At 42.1% G+C, this 15556-nt stretch overlaps 1 protein-coding gene across 3 annotated transcripts in view; it reads right to left on the bottom strand.

The window, feature by feature from the left end:
• Positions 1 to 5499: 5499 nt before the first annotated feature.
• cog2 (component of oligomeric golgi complex 2) overlaps positions 5500 to 15556 on the bottom strand; it is a 40599-nt gene continuing 30542 nt past the window's right edge. For all 3 annotated transcript variants that reach the window (XM_052025158.1, XM_052025160.1, XM_052025159.1), the window contains 6 exons: positions 14401 to 14604; positions 13716 to 13788; positions 12178 to 12320; positions 9947 to 10086; positions 8827 to 9007; positions 5500 to 6098 (listed from right to left, as the gene is read on the bottom strand). In XM_052025158.1, coding sequence (XP_051881118.1) covers positions 5997 to 6098; positions 8827 to 9007; positions 9947 to 10086; positions 12178 to 12320; positions 13716 to 13788; positions 14401 to 14604 — 843 coding nt within the window. In that variant the 3' untranslated portion in view covers positions 5500 to 5996. The remainder of the gene's footprint in view (positions 6099 to 8826; positions 9008 to 9946; positions 10087 to 12177; positions 12321 to 13715; positions 13789 to 14400; positions 14605 to 15556) is intronic.

Here is a 15556-nt window from a genome sequence, read left to right as displayed (position 1 = left end):
TGGATCTTTCCCCTCCCATTCCAAATTCCTCTGCAGGTCAGACGAGATGTCCCGAACCCGGGCACCAGGCAGGCAACACACCCTTCAGGTCACTCGATCCTTGTGACAGAGAATTGTGTCTATTCCTGACTATACTATACCCAATCACAACTACATTTCTCTTCTCTCCCGCTCTTGAATGGCTCCCTAACCATGGTGCCATGGCTCGGTTGCTCATCCTTCCTACATCCCCCACTCTTATCTGCATAGGGAGCAAGAACTTCAGACCTGTTGGACAAGCTCAAGGGCTGAGGCTCCTCCAGCATGACCTCTTGGATCCCCCTACCTGCCTCACTCACAGTCACACCCTCTTGTCCCTGACCACAGACTGAATTTGAAGTAGTTAATCTAAAATGGGTGTGACTGCTTCCTGAAACACAGCATCCAGGTAACTCTCCCCCTCCCTGATGTGTCGTAGTGTTTGAAGCTCAGATTCCAGGTCATCAACTTTGAGCCCGAGTTTCTCAAGCAACCAACGCTGTAGATGTGGTCACCAGGAACCACAGTGGGGTCCACCAGCTCCCACATCATGCAGCTACAACACATCACTTGATCCTGAATCCCTCCTTTATTTAATTAGTTGTAATTTGGTGTCCTTTTATTTAACTACGATTACAAAAAAACCTTACCTGCTACTCACCTATGTCTCCTCAGCAAAGCCTCTTGAGCCAAAGCCTCAGATTCCTACTCCTACACTGGTCCACTCTCCCAATGGCCACTCCAAAATGGCCGCACCACTTTCCCCTACCTTCCTTTTATTGGCTGAGTTACCACAGACTTAGCCAATCACACAACTTTTTTAAAAAAAAATGCTGCTAGCTCCTCCCCTCTGTTGCAACCAGAGAAAAACAAGCTCCCGACTGAAGAAAACAACGTTTAAAAAGCTGCTAGCTCTTCCTCATATTCTGCCTTGGTTGTCTCCAACCTGATGGCCTCAACATCAATTTCTCTAACTTCCTGTAACTCCACCCACTTCCCCCCTTTGTCTTCCATCATTCCTGTGGCCCCTTCACCCCTTCTCTTTCCCATCCCCCCCACCCTCATGATCTGCCCATCCTATTCCCCACCTCCCTCCCTTTATTCCATGGTCTACTGTGCTCTCCTACCAGATTCCTTCTTTTCAGCGCTTTGCCTCTTCTACCTATCACCTTCTTACATCACTCCCTTTTACTTATCCCTCCCCCACCCACCTACCTTCGCCCTCTCGCCTGGACCCACCTATCACCTGCCAGCCTGTGCTCCTTCCCCTCCCCTGACCTCTTTATTCCGGCTTCTGCCCTCTTCCTTTCCAGTCCTGATGAAGGGTCTTGACCCGAAACGTCAACTGTTCACTTTCCTCCATAGCCTGATCTGCTGAGTTCCTCCAGCATTTTGTGTGTGTTGCTCCAGATTCCAGCATCTGCGGAATCTCGTGTCAAGAGCAGACCAATTTTCTGTGCTATATTTGGTCTTTCAGAAGCCCCTTGATAAGATACCACATGGGATATTATTAAATAAAATTAGTGCGCACACTTTTGGCAGCAGAGTCATAGAGTTGTACAGTAGGGATACAGGCCCTTCAGCCCAACTTGTCTATGCTACCAAAGGTGCCTACCTAACCAGTTCCCCACATTTGTCCCATATCCCTCTAAATCTTTCCTATCCATGCACCTGTCCAACTGTCTTTTAAATGTTGTAATTGTTCCTGGCCCTACCACTTCCTCTGGCAGCTCATTTCATACACCCACCACCCTGTGTGGAAAAACTCGCTGCTCAGATCCCCTTTAAATCTTTCCCCTCTCACCTTAAAGCTATGCCCTCTAGTTTTAGACTCCACTAACCTAGGACTATCCACATTATGCATGCCCCTCATGATTTTATAAACCTCTACAATGTCACCCCTCAGCCTCCTTTGCTCCAGAGAACACAGTCCCAGCTTGCAACACATTCTGCTCCATCTAATCCCTTAGCACTATGGCAGGAATGTATCGGCAAAGATTAAGAATTGATTAATGGATAGAAGACAGAAGGTCATTTTCAGATTGGGTTGTGACTAGTTTGGTGCTAGGGAAAAATCAGTGCTGGGGTCCCACCTGTTTACAATCTACATCGTTGATGTGAATGAGGGAATCAAGTGTAACATATCCAAACTTGCTGAGGGAACCAAGTTATATCTGGTTAGTTCAGCAACATGTTGCCATAATCTTTTGATGGTGGAGCACGCACCAGTGGCCAAATGATCTACTTCCAATTCTTATATTCTGTTGGATTAGGGTCTAGATTGTTTTTTTTCTTGTAATTTTAGCTTTCATTATGCTTGCTTATGTTTGTACAATCACCTGTCTGTAAACTTTTAGTAACCTGTAGTATATCTGTATTTCTGGATTTTCTTTGTAAGACTGAAGTGTCATGGCAGTGTAATTCAGACAGTACCTTTCCACTGTCTGCCTAATCAGAAGACTCCCTCATCTGTCCAGTTGAGTGGTTTGCAGTATAAAAGGACAGCAAGAGGGCAAGTTCTTTGTTACTTTGTTTTACTTGCCTTGCTTGCTGTTACAAGCTGATGCTGCTTGGCCCGTACTTTGATGAACATCTAATAAAACGGCTGTAACCAGAAGATTTGTGCCTCATTCTTGACTCCTGAAGAACCTTCTGGACAACATGATCTCCAGATTTAACAATTCTAATTAGCAGTTGGAAACAATACAACACATGAACTAACTTCTGACATAGCCCATTGGGTGAGGTGAGATAAAAGAAAATGGTTTGAATTTTCTGTGAAGTTATCTTCGGCAAGATAAGATCAGACCAAGAACACATTTGTATGAAAGTGAGTGGGTTAACTGATAAGCAACATGTTTAACAAGTTTCTAATCCTTTGAAAAGTAGACCTTGCATTGTCAATGCAAATTGATGTAACAAGTAATTCTGCACCCTTGCCAAAAGATTCTGCTCTTCATATCGACGGTAATTAGTTGTTTAGTGATGTGCTGTCACAGGAACATATTTGTCTTCAAAGTTGTTGGAAACGACTAATTTATCACCTGTCCTTAACTATCAGTTTTGAGAAGGAAGTGATAGGTCTTCCCCTTGAAATATTGATAGTGATTTGATAAAATTGATGTGCTTGCAACTCTGCTTCAACAGGCAGTTAAGAGTCAGCGCGCTGGTGTGCGACTGTAGTCACGTATGGACCAGACTGGGTCAGGACAAAAGGCCAACCTCCTTAGAAGATTATTTGTGAACGATAATCCAGCAGCATTATGACACTTGTATTGATAATGAGCTTTTTATCTTTTACGTCCACCCGAGAGGACAGACACAGCCCAGGGTCTTGTCTGAAAAACTGTGCCACTGACAAGACAGTACTCTTTCAATGGAAGCCTGCCTGGATTATATGCTGAAGTCTCCACACCTGAACCCAGGACCATCTAACTCAGTGGATGGTATTTTGTGTAATTTTCTGCAATTCTTGCTTAGTAAAAGGACATTATAGTTAGTACTGGAGTATAACTTAGAGCCAAGGCAGCTGTAGACAATCCAGAGTTCAGTTTAATATAAACCTTGTGAGTAAACTCTGCCTATTCTCAGGGGCATTCACCCAAGCTCACTGCAATCCAAGCAGAAACAGTCAAAATCAGCAATGGTTTCCTCATCATTACTTTCAAAGGCCATCAGTGAATCAGTTCCATACATCAATCAATCCAATTTTAAAATGATTAAGAGTTTGGCAAGTTGGATCCAGGTATTTGAGTTCTGTACAGAATTTAAGCGCGAGAGGTCATACTTAGAAATGAGGGACATTAAAAACCGAGGAACTTTTGGAAGAACTTTCACAGAAGTGTGATAGCTTTGTGAATTAATCACTTTTGGAAGGGAATCCCTCTACTGGGTTTTCAAGGAGGAGCAAGTTCTTGTGAACAAGCTATTCCATCAAGGGAATACTGTGGTTAGCGGAGTCTTTTTCCTGAGACTCTGGCCTGGAATTTCCTTGAAATGGTGTAATTGGAAACTTGCACTAATTTATCCATAGGCAGGGATTTGGAAGAATTTCTTGATAAGGAGCACCTTGAAGCTGTACTAATCCTATTGGCACCATAGAAACAGCCCTAAACATCAGCCCGCAAACACTAGGATGTAAAACTTGACATCACACAAGCATAATGGGGGCTCCAGGAAAGCATTGAACCAGTAAGCATTGATGGGTCTGTTTATCTATCACAAGCAACGTTTAAATCTAGAGTCATCAAGTCGTCATTTATGTGCATTTGATAGAGAAAATACAATCCTGTAAGCTTTCCTACAACCAAACCCAATCATTTCAACACCATAAGGAGGCTGTGGAGGGTTTGATGATGGGGAGGAAGGAGACGGTTGCAGGGCAGGAATGTGGTAGCTGTCAACTTTCAGGGACTGACCTTGTGGAATATTTTGATATTTATTCATTGGACAAACCAGCACTTGTTACCTTTCCCCAACTGGCCACGAACAGAGGGGCTTGCCAGGCTGTTTCAGAGCACATTTACGAGTCAAACACAGCGTCCAGGAGTGAGGGGGATCTGCTGATTTTGAGGCCCTCTGCTCAGCAGCTGAAATGCAGGGTGTTTTATGGGGCCCCCAGCACAAAAGGCCAGTTTGATGCCTAAAAGCAGGACCAGAGCTGTACGTTGCAAGATCACAGGTGCTGAGGGCAAGTACAACCAGGGTGGTGGCAGTTCATATTCCCTACCTGGGAGTCAAGAGGTGGTACTTAGCCCCTTACACTGGATTGTAGGCTGGGACTTTGTGCTTGTTATCAGTCTAACTCCAGGGATGGATAACTCAACATCAACCCCAGACAGGAGAAACCTTCAAGAACTGCTGCATAAAATAACAACACCAGAAAGATTTTAACTCAGAATCATTTTGCACCTTTAAGAGTAGAAGGGGCACAAAATGAGTGTGTACATGGGTGGCAACAGTAGCCTGACCCATCAAACAGACATCAGGGTCCCGCAAGAGGTTGACCTTTGCCAGCCTACAAGCTGACAACACTGGGCATATTCATACTGCCTGTGGCCTCTGCACCTCTGTTGCTGCTTGTAGGTCCCTTAGTGAACACAGGGACTGGTTGGCCCTGTCCCACTGAGAGTTATACATAACTCACCCTGTAACTGGGACAGCCTTGGGCAAACTCCACTGGGGGCAGCTTGCACTGCTTTAGGTGCTACCATGCCCAATTTCAAAACATTCCCGTTCAGCAGATTCCAGTTATATCTGTTATTAATATTAGCTAGAATTACATTGTAAATGTACAAGACAAGCAGTTTTTAAGATCCCTGTTCCACCTCGTCTCACCTTGCCTATATATCCCACTGCATTGACTCTTGAATGTTTAACTAGCTTAAACACACCCTGGTATTTTAAATGCCTATCTACTATTCAGCTCAACCATTCTGTAACAAGTTCCATATTCTAACCATTATTCAGGCGAGAAATTGCTCCAGAATTCCTTGTTAATTTATTTAAATATGTCGGTAAATCATTGACGTAGCAGAAATTAGAATTATGCTTTACTTTACATTCTTCCCCACTCTTGGAAAAATAATCACAGTTCTCGTGTTTGAAGTTTCAATTCCAACCACATTTAAAGTGTGTAAAAATAAAAATTGCACTTGCCTGATGCAGCCACTGAAATCCTGCATCCTCAACATGTTGTCCAGTTCTCCAAATATTTATAAGTACAAGGTACAATTATCATTCAATAACTCCATAGTAATATTGCACAAACATTCTTCAGAGATTTACAAGCTGCAGTCCCACCTTCATGATTGTTTTATCACAGCTAAGACGCCAGGAAGAAAGGGGGCGAAATTGGCAACACATGCCCACGGTGTGAGTTATAGGCGTAAACTGTAAATGGCAGCTGTGAAGAACTGTTTGTTGTAAAGTCTGGCTGGAGAGTGGAGTTGTTATTTCTTCCTGGCTCCCGTAGTCTGTCAGACAGGCTCCGCCGTGGCCACAGCTTTTGCAGCTTGTGCTACGTCCAGCAGAGCCACAAACTGTGTAAAGGATGACATCTGCAAGCCCAGTTTCTGGACCTGGGAACCAGAAAGGCAAATATGATTGATCAACTGGCTCCACAACCAACACAACAGTGAGTTATTACTATTAAATCATCACCAGAACAACACGAATGAGGGGTTATATAGGTGACTCCTGCATTACAACAGTTCGGGTAACATAAATTTGCCCTTAAGGAATTCACAAGTCACTACCAAAAAATCTGAGGTATGGAATAAAAATTTGCTCTTATGGAATCTGTATGTCAATTTTTACTTATTTTCAGTTTGTATTTCTTGACACATGCACAGATGATGGGGCTTCGTGTTACGAAAAATCATGATACAGACCGAGATCAAGTGGACAGCATAGATTGAGTGGACAGTCAGAGACTTTTTCCTCAGGGCGACAATGGCTACACGAGGGGGCATAATTTTAAGGTGATTGGAGGAAGGTATAAGGGAGATGTCAGGGGTACATTTTTTTTTACAGAGAGTGGTGAGTGCATGGAACGCACTGCCGGCAGAGGGTGTGGGGGCAGATACATTAGGGACATTTAAGAGATAGGGAAATGGAGTGCTATGTGGGAGGGAAGGGTTAGATAGATCTTAGAGCAGGATGAAATATCAGCACAACATTGTGGGCTGAAGGGCCTGTACGGTGCTTTAATGTTCTATGCTCTAAGACGGACTTCTGGGAATGCAACCCCACCCAACTCCCATAACGCAGAGGTTGTCTGAATTTAGGAAGAAAGCTTGGGGGAAAAAAAAACAGGATTCTTTATTCACAATAACATGCAAGATTAATGTGGGGGGGGGGGGGGGTTAAAGAAAAATTGCATAGAGGATTTCCAAACTGAATAGTTTTGCAAGTGTGATTAGTGAAAGGGTATTTCTACTGAATGGCAGGTGAGCAGCAGGGTCATGGATTCAGGGCAGTCCCCAGGTGCAGAATGCAGGGCATCCATGGATACGACTTATTCACAGGTACTGACTTTCCCCACACAAATATTTATCCAATTCCCTTTTAAACCATTTAAAATCTGTCAATGAACCACTTTTGTCAAAGCTCTACATGTTCTAACAATTCCCTTTTGAAAATACCTCCTCTTGCACTGACTCCATTCTTTCCTGCCCACCCTTCTTCGGGAACTGCCACTCTCACTACCTGCACTCGGAAGTGTGGAGGAAGCAGATCCAATGGCAACTTTGAAAAGCGAATCAGTTGAATACTATTTATTAAACACTTGAATACTACAATTAAATACTTGAAAAGGAGCAATTTGAGGTTGTGGGGAAAGAGCAGTGATGTGAGATTAGTTAGACAGCCTTTCAATATGCCGTTAGAGTCACAAAGGGATAAGTGGCTTCTTTCTGTACTGCGTAAGAGATAGCTTAAATAAATAATGAAATATTTTAACTATCAGCCTATTTTAAAGTATTTCTGGTGCGTTTCGATGTTTTAACATCATTGCAGTAATGGAACAAGATTGTAAAAATTGCTCAATCAAGTACACGTACTAACAGTTTAATGTTGAGAAGCAAGGCATGACGATCAGTTTAGTCAAGAAACAAGGCTAACTAAAATGAATGTGCTGAAAGAAAATTTGGTTTAAAACTTGCAGACAGTGAAAGTCAAGGTGCTAATTATGGTGTTATGTTGGAAGCAGTGATAACCTGCATCAGAACAAGTACATTAAATGTACCAGGAACATGGTAATGAAGTAAAGAACTCAAAACAAATCAGGGGCAGAACAACAATGAAGAGATACAGAGAGAATGAAGGAGGGGTTGAAATGTTTAAAGGACCATTTGAATGACATTTGTAACAGAATGCATGGCAACAGGTGTTGAGGGTCCTATTCATGCAGGAGCTCAGTCCACAACCGAGCAAACAAGGATTATAAGGAATAGCTCAATCTGCAAAAGAAGAAACAGGGCTAAGTAATGAATAAACGGAATATATTTATGAAATGACCTGGAGACTGCTCCCATGCAAAGTCGAAGAGAAAAAAATATGTACCTATGGGGTGAGGGAAGAAGATCGAGAGTGAACAGGAGGACGAGAATCATCAGAGAATCATCACAGCAAGTGGAAAAGAGATATACAGCACTCACTATCATCTTTGTTAAGTACGAGTTCTTTGTACTGGATGTAATAAATGTGTTGTACTTATAACCCCAGTAACCACTTCACTGTTGCTTTTATCTTTCCTTATCCCATTGGCACCCATCACCCCATCTTTTCCCCCTCCCCGCCCTCTCGATCTGCCCATCACCCACATATTCCTCCCCTTTATTCCATGGTCTACTGTCCTCTCCTATCAGATTCCATCTTCTTCAGCCCTTTATCACCTCCCAGCTTCTTACATCATTCCTGTTCTCCCCCCTCCCTCATCTGGATCCACCCATCACCTGCCAGCTCTTGCTCCACCCCTTCCCCCCATCGTTTTATACTGGCCATCTCCCGTCTTTCTTTTCAGTCCTGGTGAGGGGTCTCGACCTGAAATATTGACTGTCCATTTCCCTCCATAGATGCTGCCTGACCCGCTGAGTTCCTTCAGCTTTTTGTGTGTTGCTGTACTTATAACCCATCTGTCTTTTGAGTTAGTTTAAACTAAACTGTGAAAGTATAACAAAACTGAGAATCAGCATGTCTTTCACCACAACCAGCCAGTTCCATGGTGTTTCCTAATCTTATACCATGCTATTGAATTTAGAAAATTTTCCCCTAACCTAACTGGACTAGGAACCATAGGTGACTTACTTGATCCCACAGGTACTCAACATCCAAAGCAAGTTGTAACCTGATTTTGTTATCGTCACTGATGCCACTATTTGTTCCCATGTTGCTTGGAGCTGCAGATTTTCTTGCTTGCTTCAGTCGCTTGAGACTCTCCTCCATTTTTTTAACTGAGCTTAGAACATCAGAAACTGTTTCATAATACCTGGAAAGAGGAAACAGGAGCCCAAGTTTATTAAACAATTTCTGCCTCTACATTGTGTCATAAAGTGCCTTTAATCAATTACGACTGTTAGAACCAAGAACCATCCTCCCTTCCCCCAGCCTCCATTTTAGGAACCAGGTTTAGCAATCACTGTTCCTTCAATAATGGTGATTTTGGGAACCAGAAACTAATACCCTTCAAACTAGTTGCAATTTTGTAAATCAAAACTACTGTCCTTTGCCAATCATCTGCTCTTAGTACTATCACCACTGTTCAAAGGAATGACTACTTTTACTGGGCATCAGCTAGACTTCCTACACCCTATTTCAAGCTACTGTATCTGCCTACTCACTGGAAAAAGAACATAGAAGATCAATTCTGTTATTGTTAGCTATCTTCAGAACAAAAAAAACTAATATCTGATACTAGATCTCCATCTGATACAACAAAGAAAGTTGTATTTATATAGCACTTAACATAGTAAAATGGTCCAAGGACTGGATTTAAAAGAGTCGAGCTTTACAGAAAAGGTCTTAAAGCAGGTAGAAAAGCAGACTGTTTTAGGGACGGATATTCAGAGCTTCATGCCTTACTAGATGAAAGAATACCCACCGTGTTATGTTGACACCGTAAATGTTTGGAAACAGCAATGAAATCACCAGTGGTAACATGAGGAAGCGATTACCAAATATAATCAGAAAGACCATAATCAGAAGGCCATAATCAGAAAAGCTCAGTGCTCTTCTCAAGTTTGTCATGGGATTGTTAACATTCACCGAACAGTCAGAATAAGGATGCAATTCCGCACCTCATCTGAGGCACACTTCCAACATACAAGACTTCCTCAGTACTGCACCTTGGATATTCAGAATGACTTGTATAGTGGCACAGTTATAAAGTGGACTACATAGGAGATAAGCTGTGTCATGGAATGCTTACCTTTCTGTGCTAATTCTAAGAGCACCCGATAACCACTCCTGTATTCTGTTTTCTTTCACAATGCTTTTATATTGACTCTGAAGGTTGTACAGGGGTTTCAAGGCATTCTCAACATACAAGGAAGCCTTGGTAGGCACTTCCTGACCAAAACAAAACATAATGAAATGTCTTAAGATGGACACAAACTTCATGACAATAGGGATGGCATCTTATCACACAGCAAAGAGGGTGTAGGTGTAAGTCAGGCAAGTTCAGGTAACGTCTGCACAGAAATCTGACAACGTTTTTGTAAGTTTACTCTTTTCTCATGATGTGAGTTGAGGGATTAATATGGCCAGAACACCAGGTAAAATTCCCCTCCCCCCTCACCACCCCCACCCCCACCAATTTCCTTCAAAATGGTGTCATGGAAGCTTTTAACTTTAGACAGCAGATATTGTTTCTGATTTTTGTTTCTTCTAAAAGACTTTACACTTGACTGCAGAGCCCTCTCTCAGTATCAGCAGTGGGGGTGTCAGTCCAGATTATGTGGTCAAGTCTCTGGACTGGGGCTGGAATTCAATTCTTACTCCATTTAAGCATGAATGCTACTCACCATGCTGCAGCTAACACCACAAAATTAGAACATAAATGATAACAATTCCCAGTACTACCTTTTGGTGCTCTGATCTCTTTTCCACCATTCCGATAGGTGCAAGTTTCTTTTAATTGAGCTATGCATTCTTTCAAGATTTGGGCGTCACTGGTGAGGTCTACATATATTGCCCATCCCTAATTGCCCTCGAGAAGGTGGTGGTGAGCTGCCCCCTTGAACTGCTGCGATCCTCCTGGTGAAGATACTGCCAGAGTGCTGTTGGGGAGGTAGTTCCAGGACTTAGACCCAGCAACAAGGGACAGGATATATATTTTCAAAGCAGGATGGTGTGTGACTTGGAGGGGAACCTGCAGATGATGGTGTGCCTAGGTACTTGCTGCCCTTGCCCTTCTTGGTAGTAGAGGTTATGTGATTGGGAAGTGCTGTGGAGAAGCCTAGGTGAGCAGCTGTAGTGCATTTTGTAGGCAGTACACATTACAGCCACCGTGTACTGGAGATGTAGGGGAAGTTTATAGTGGTTCTTGGGGTGCCAGAGGGCTATTTTGTCCTGGATGATGTCAAATTTCTTGAGTTACTGACCTAGGCAAGCGATGAGTACTCTTTCACACTCCTGACTTGTGTCTTCGGAAGTCAGGAGGGGAGTAACTGGCCACAGAAAACCCAACCTCTGACTAATGCTTGTAGCCATAGCAGACATGCAAGTGGTCCAGTTAATTTTCTGGTCAAATTTAGTGAGTAGGTTATTGATGAGTGCCACATTAAAGCACTGTCAAGGACACCTTCCATCACTCTGTGATGATGAGTAGACATAATGGCAATAAATGGTCAGATTGGCTTTCTCCTGTCTTTTGTGGGCGGGGTGTACTTGGGCAATTTTCCACATTGTTGGCAGATGCCAATATTGTAACTGTATTGGAACAGTTAAGCTGGAGGCATAGAGAGTTCTGGAGGGCAGTACTAAAGATGGAATGTTGTCTGATCCCACAGTTTCACTGTTTCCACTGTTCTTAGCCACTTCTTTATTTTCTTTCCCTGACTGAACCAACGACACTTTCTCTTTATTCTTACTTCTAGATGTGTAGTTAAACTTTTGTGTAGCTTAGCATCAGAAATTTCTGATAACTAATTAAACAGAATTAACTATCAATTCAAAGGCATAGCACAAAATGACTTCAATATACAAACTCTATTATTGTCTTTCCAAGTCTACATTTCTCAAGCTGTTTGATCATTCCTTCCTTCCTCCCTCCCTCTGGATACCCTCTAATGGTTTCAATTAACAGGATGGTCTTTGGCCTGTGCATTGAGATCGTCATCACCTCCCCTACCCTGTCCTCCCAACCCTTGCTTTTAATCCACAGACAATATTCCAAATTGAAAAATGCTCTCAACTTGCGAGTAATCCCATGAACTGCAGGCCCAAGTTCCCATTAGTGCAGCAGTTACTCTGGCGATTTTGTTGTATTTTATCTTAATGTTTTGCTGCTAAAGGCTGATGGAGCCCAAATCCATCATTTGGTCCATTATGACTGTGTCATAACTGTTCCTTGCTTTGTAATGTTCATTTGTGAACATTTATTTTTCCACTTACAACAGAAACAAAAATGACAAACAGGAACAATTGTTAATTGCTCACCTTGTTAGTCCTCCGATAGAGCCTGGGGACTTCTGAGGCATTTTTAAGATAACTGAAACAGGCTTCACTCAGTTCCTCAATAATCTTGTCACTTAATGCAGGTATACTGCTTTTCACTGAAGTTTGAGAGTCTGCCAGTGCTTCTGTCAGGGGGAGAAAAACAAACCCAATTACACACTAACATCGCAGTCAGGGAATAATCAATTAGCTAATATTTCTTTCAAGGTAAACTTTATTCCTGCTTTCTTCATGGGATTTTTTTTTTTACAAAGTGATGACAAAAGACAGGATAGGTCTCGTCATCACTTTGTAAAAAAAAATCCCATGAAGAAATGTCAGTCTGTGAGTCAGCCACCAGGAATAACAAATTTCCTTACACATGGGAGTATAGACAAGATTTAAGAAAGGAAGTGTTGCAGAAAAACATAATAAAGGATTGGGTTCTCCCTTCTGAACATCCCCTGGACTGGGCATGATCTAGCTTGACACCTTAGAGAACTACTGAGGAAACCAGATTCTTCCTGGTACCATTTCTCATGGCCCTATCAGATGGACGTTAAGCTGGCTGTTAAAAATCTCTTGGTACTACTTGGACAAGAGAAGGGAGATCACCTGCTATCCCGGCTAATGTACTTGCTTCATTCATCTCACAGCCTTATGAAATTTAGTTGTGTGCAAAATGATGGTCACATTAAACTACATAAGACACTTTTACAAAGACTTAATTTGACTAAGTCTATATCTACTAATACATAGGAAAGGAACTGCATTTCCCAAGCAAACTGGCAATTATGGTTGAGTTAGCAATAGGCCAGGTCAAGAGGCTGTGGTTAGGAGTCCCACTCTGGGGATTTGGGCACATAATCTAGGCTGACGCTCCCAATGCAATACTGAGGGAAGGAGCATTGTGAGAGATGCCGTCTTTCAATGAAACAGTTCAACTCTGCTTAAACACAACATCTTGTCAAGAAACATCCAACTAGCCTTTCATATGGACCTGTCTACCCTTTCATATGGGTGCAAAAGTTTCCAATGGCTTTATGCAAAGAGCCTTGGTTAACTTTCTAAAGTATACACTTAAATCATCATCACTGAAAACATAGCTGTTTGTGTGAAAGTTGGTAGCTGTACTTCCTAAACTCTAACAGCAACTATCTTTCAAAAGCAGTTTATTAACTGTGAAGATATATGGGATACCACCCTGAGGTGGTAAAATACAATAAAGAAAGATTCTTCTTTCTTTTATAATTGGAAGTATGGTTGAACCTTGAAACAAAACCACACGAAATTTTGTTATATGGGTACATTTCCATCAATCACTCTTATTGCATTTTAATTAAATTAGACAGAAAGAAAGAGAGAAGCAAAGCCTAACACACAAAGACACTCACTCCAAACCCCCAATAAACCCCGAAATCCTCAGACAGATTTTCTCACTGGTCAATCTCCAACGATATGGTAGCATAACGAAGATCAAAACCATGAAGGAAAGTCATCATATCCCCCACAATTCCCTTGAAATTTTTAAAAGATCTTACCTGAAATGAGAGAGAAATTCTGAAATCCAATATTCTCTAGTCTTGGGTTAATTAGGTCTAAAAGGCCAGGAAGCTGTAAAGAAAGTTTTAATGACAAAATAAGACATTTTCTGCATAGTGCACACATCCACCATCCCCCACACCAAGAAGGTATGGACTCCTGGTAGGATACGGTTCCTCCAGTATACCATCGGGATGGTATATACATCTATCTAGGGAGTAAAAATTGAAATGCCATTCGACCATGGAAGGCACCATTAAGAGTCCACGTTGGGAACTCATGACTTACTTCATTCCCCTTCCTTGACCAAAGACACAAAGTCAGGGTATTTTTTCTACTGGCCGTAATGCAGCAGTGTTAACTGCATATACTAACCAGGGTATACAGTACTCACAGCCTCCACAAGTGCCAAACAGAAGACAGGGAGCCGGAGATAAGGATTGGGAACTGATTGTACCATTTTAGGAAGCATGCACCTCCAACAGTACATCTTAGGAAGCTGGGAAAACTGAATTTAGAGGCTAATCTCATTTTTGATGGGGGAGTGGTAAGTGAAATAAATGCACTATAATCCTTTAACTTCAACAAGTAATTTGCAAGGAAAAATGGAAATTCCTGACAGTTCTAAAACTGAAAGTATATTTTTCAAATTTTGGAACACACAAAGAAATTAGTTCTCCATACCTGTTCTTCGACCTTGTCTAAATCAGCAACAAGGTACACAAGTTGACTAACAGAGAGAGGTGGAACAGTTTTCACATCAGGAGCTTGCCCATTTCCCATTTCCTCACTACTTCCATTTGAAGAGGACACCACGCTGTTGTTGATGGCAGGTGAAGGTTTTATCCCATGGTGAGCAAGGTCCTTGTCTGATGATGCAGTTTGCAACTGTGGGAAGGGAAAAGATAAGCGACCAAACACTTTGCAGGAAAGAGAAACAAATTTTAATGATGACCTGTACCACTGTGGAACCACTAAATTAGCACACCTTGAAGTCAAGCAAAGGTTGCTCCCGGGAAGGATAGGGCAAAAAAAATGGCCTCTGCAGGAAAAGGGTGGGCCTATACATATTTAAAGCAAATTGGATAAAGAGATAAAGAAAAGGATGCTTTGATGGGATAGATGAATGGTCTGAGCAGGCTTGTGTGGAGTTTAAGATTATTTGGATGATGCTTCTTTGTGATAACCACCCTATCAGGTGGGATTATAACCAGTTCTGGGCTTCATATTAGGACTGAGAACTGAAAATTTGAGAACGAAGGTGCTGAGGTGATGAATCGTAGCCTATGGGGCTGTTGTTTCAGTTTAAGATATAGTCTGGGTAGAGATGAAGGTATGTGAGAAACTTCATTCTGTGCATTGGGGGAAGGTGATTATGTTGTTCATGGAGGGAAATGAAAGCTAAGGTCCTACTCTTTGAGGAGTAGAGGTGTCAAAGATGAATTTCCTGTTTGAAGGGGAAAGATCAGGTGTGTTCCTTTGTATCTGCTTCTTAATGCAAGAGATGTACATCTGAGGGTGAGGTACCATTTGAAGGTTACGTTCAAACTAAGTGTTGAGGAAGAAGCAGTGTGAGTTCAGCTTAGAGTAGCACAAAGCTAAGGCAAGCAAAACAGGAGCAGCAGCTGAAATGTAAACTACCAAATTTTATGAGCTTATGACCATAAGTATTCCTCACCATCTTCAGCTTCTATATCAATGATGTACCAACCATCATAACGTTAGATATGGGGATATTTGTTGATATTTACATAACATTTAATTTTATTTGCAAATGAAGCAGCCCATACCTGCATGCACCAAGACCTGGACAACATTCAGTCATGGGCTGATAAGTGGC

The sequence above is a fragment of the Pristis pectinata genome, chromosome 10 (assembly GCF_009764475.1).
Source record: "Pristis pectinata isolate sPriPec2 chromosome 10, sPriPec2.1.pri, whole genome shotgun sequence".
NCBI lineage: Eukaryota > Metazoa > Chordata > Chondrichthyes > Rhinopristiformes > Pristidae > Pristis > Pristis pectinata.
This window is presented reverse-complemented; position numbering and strand designations above follow the sequence as displayed.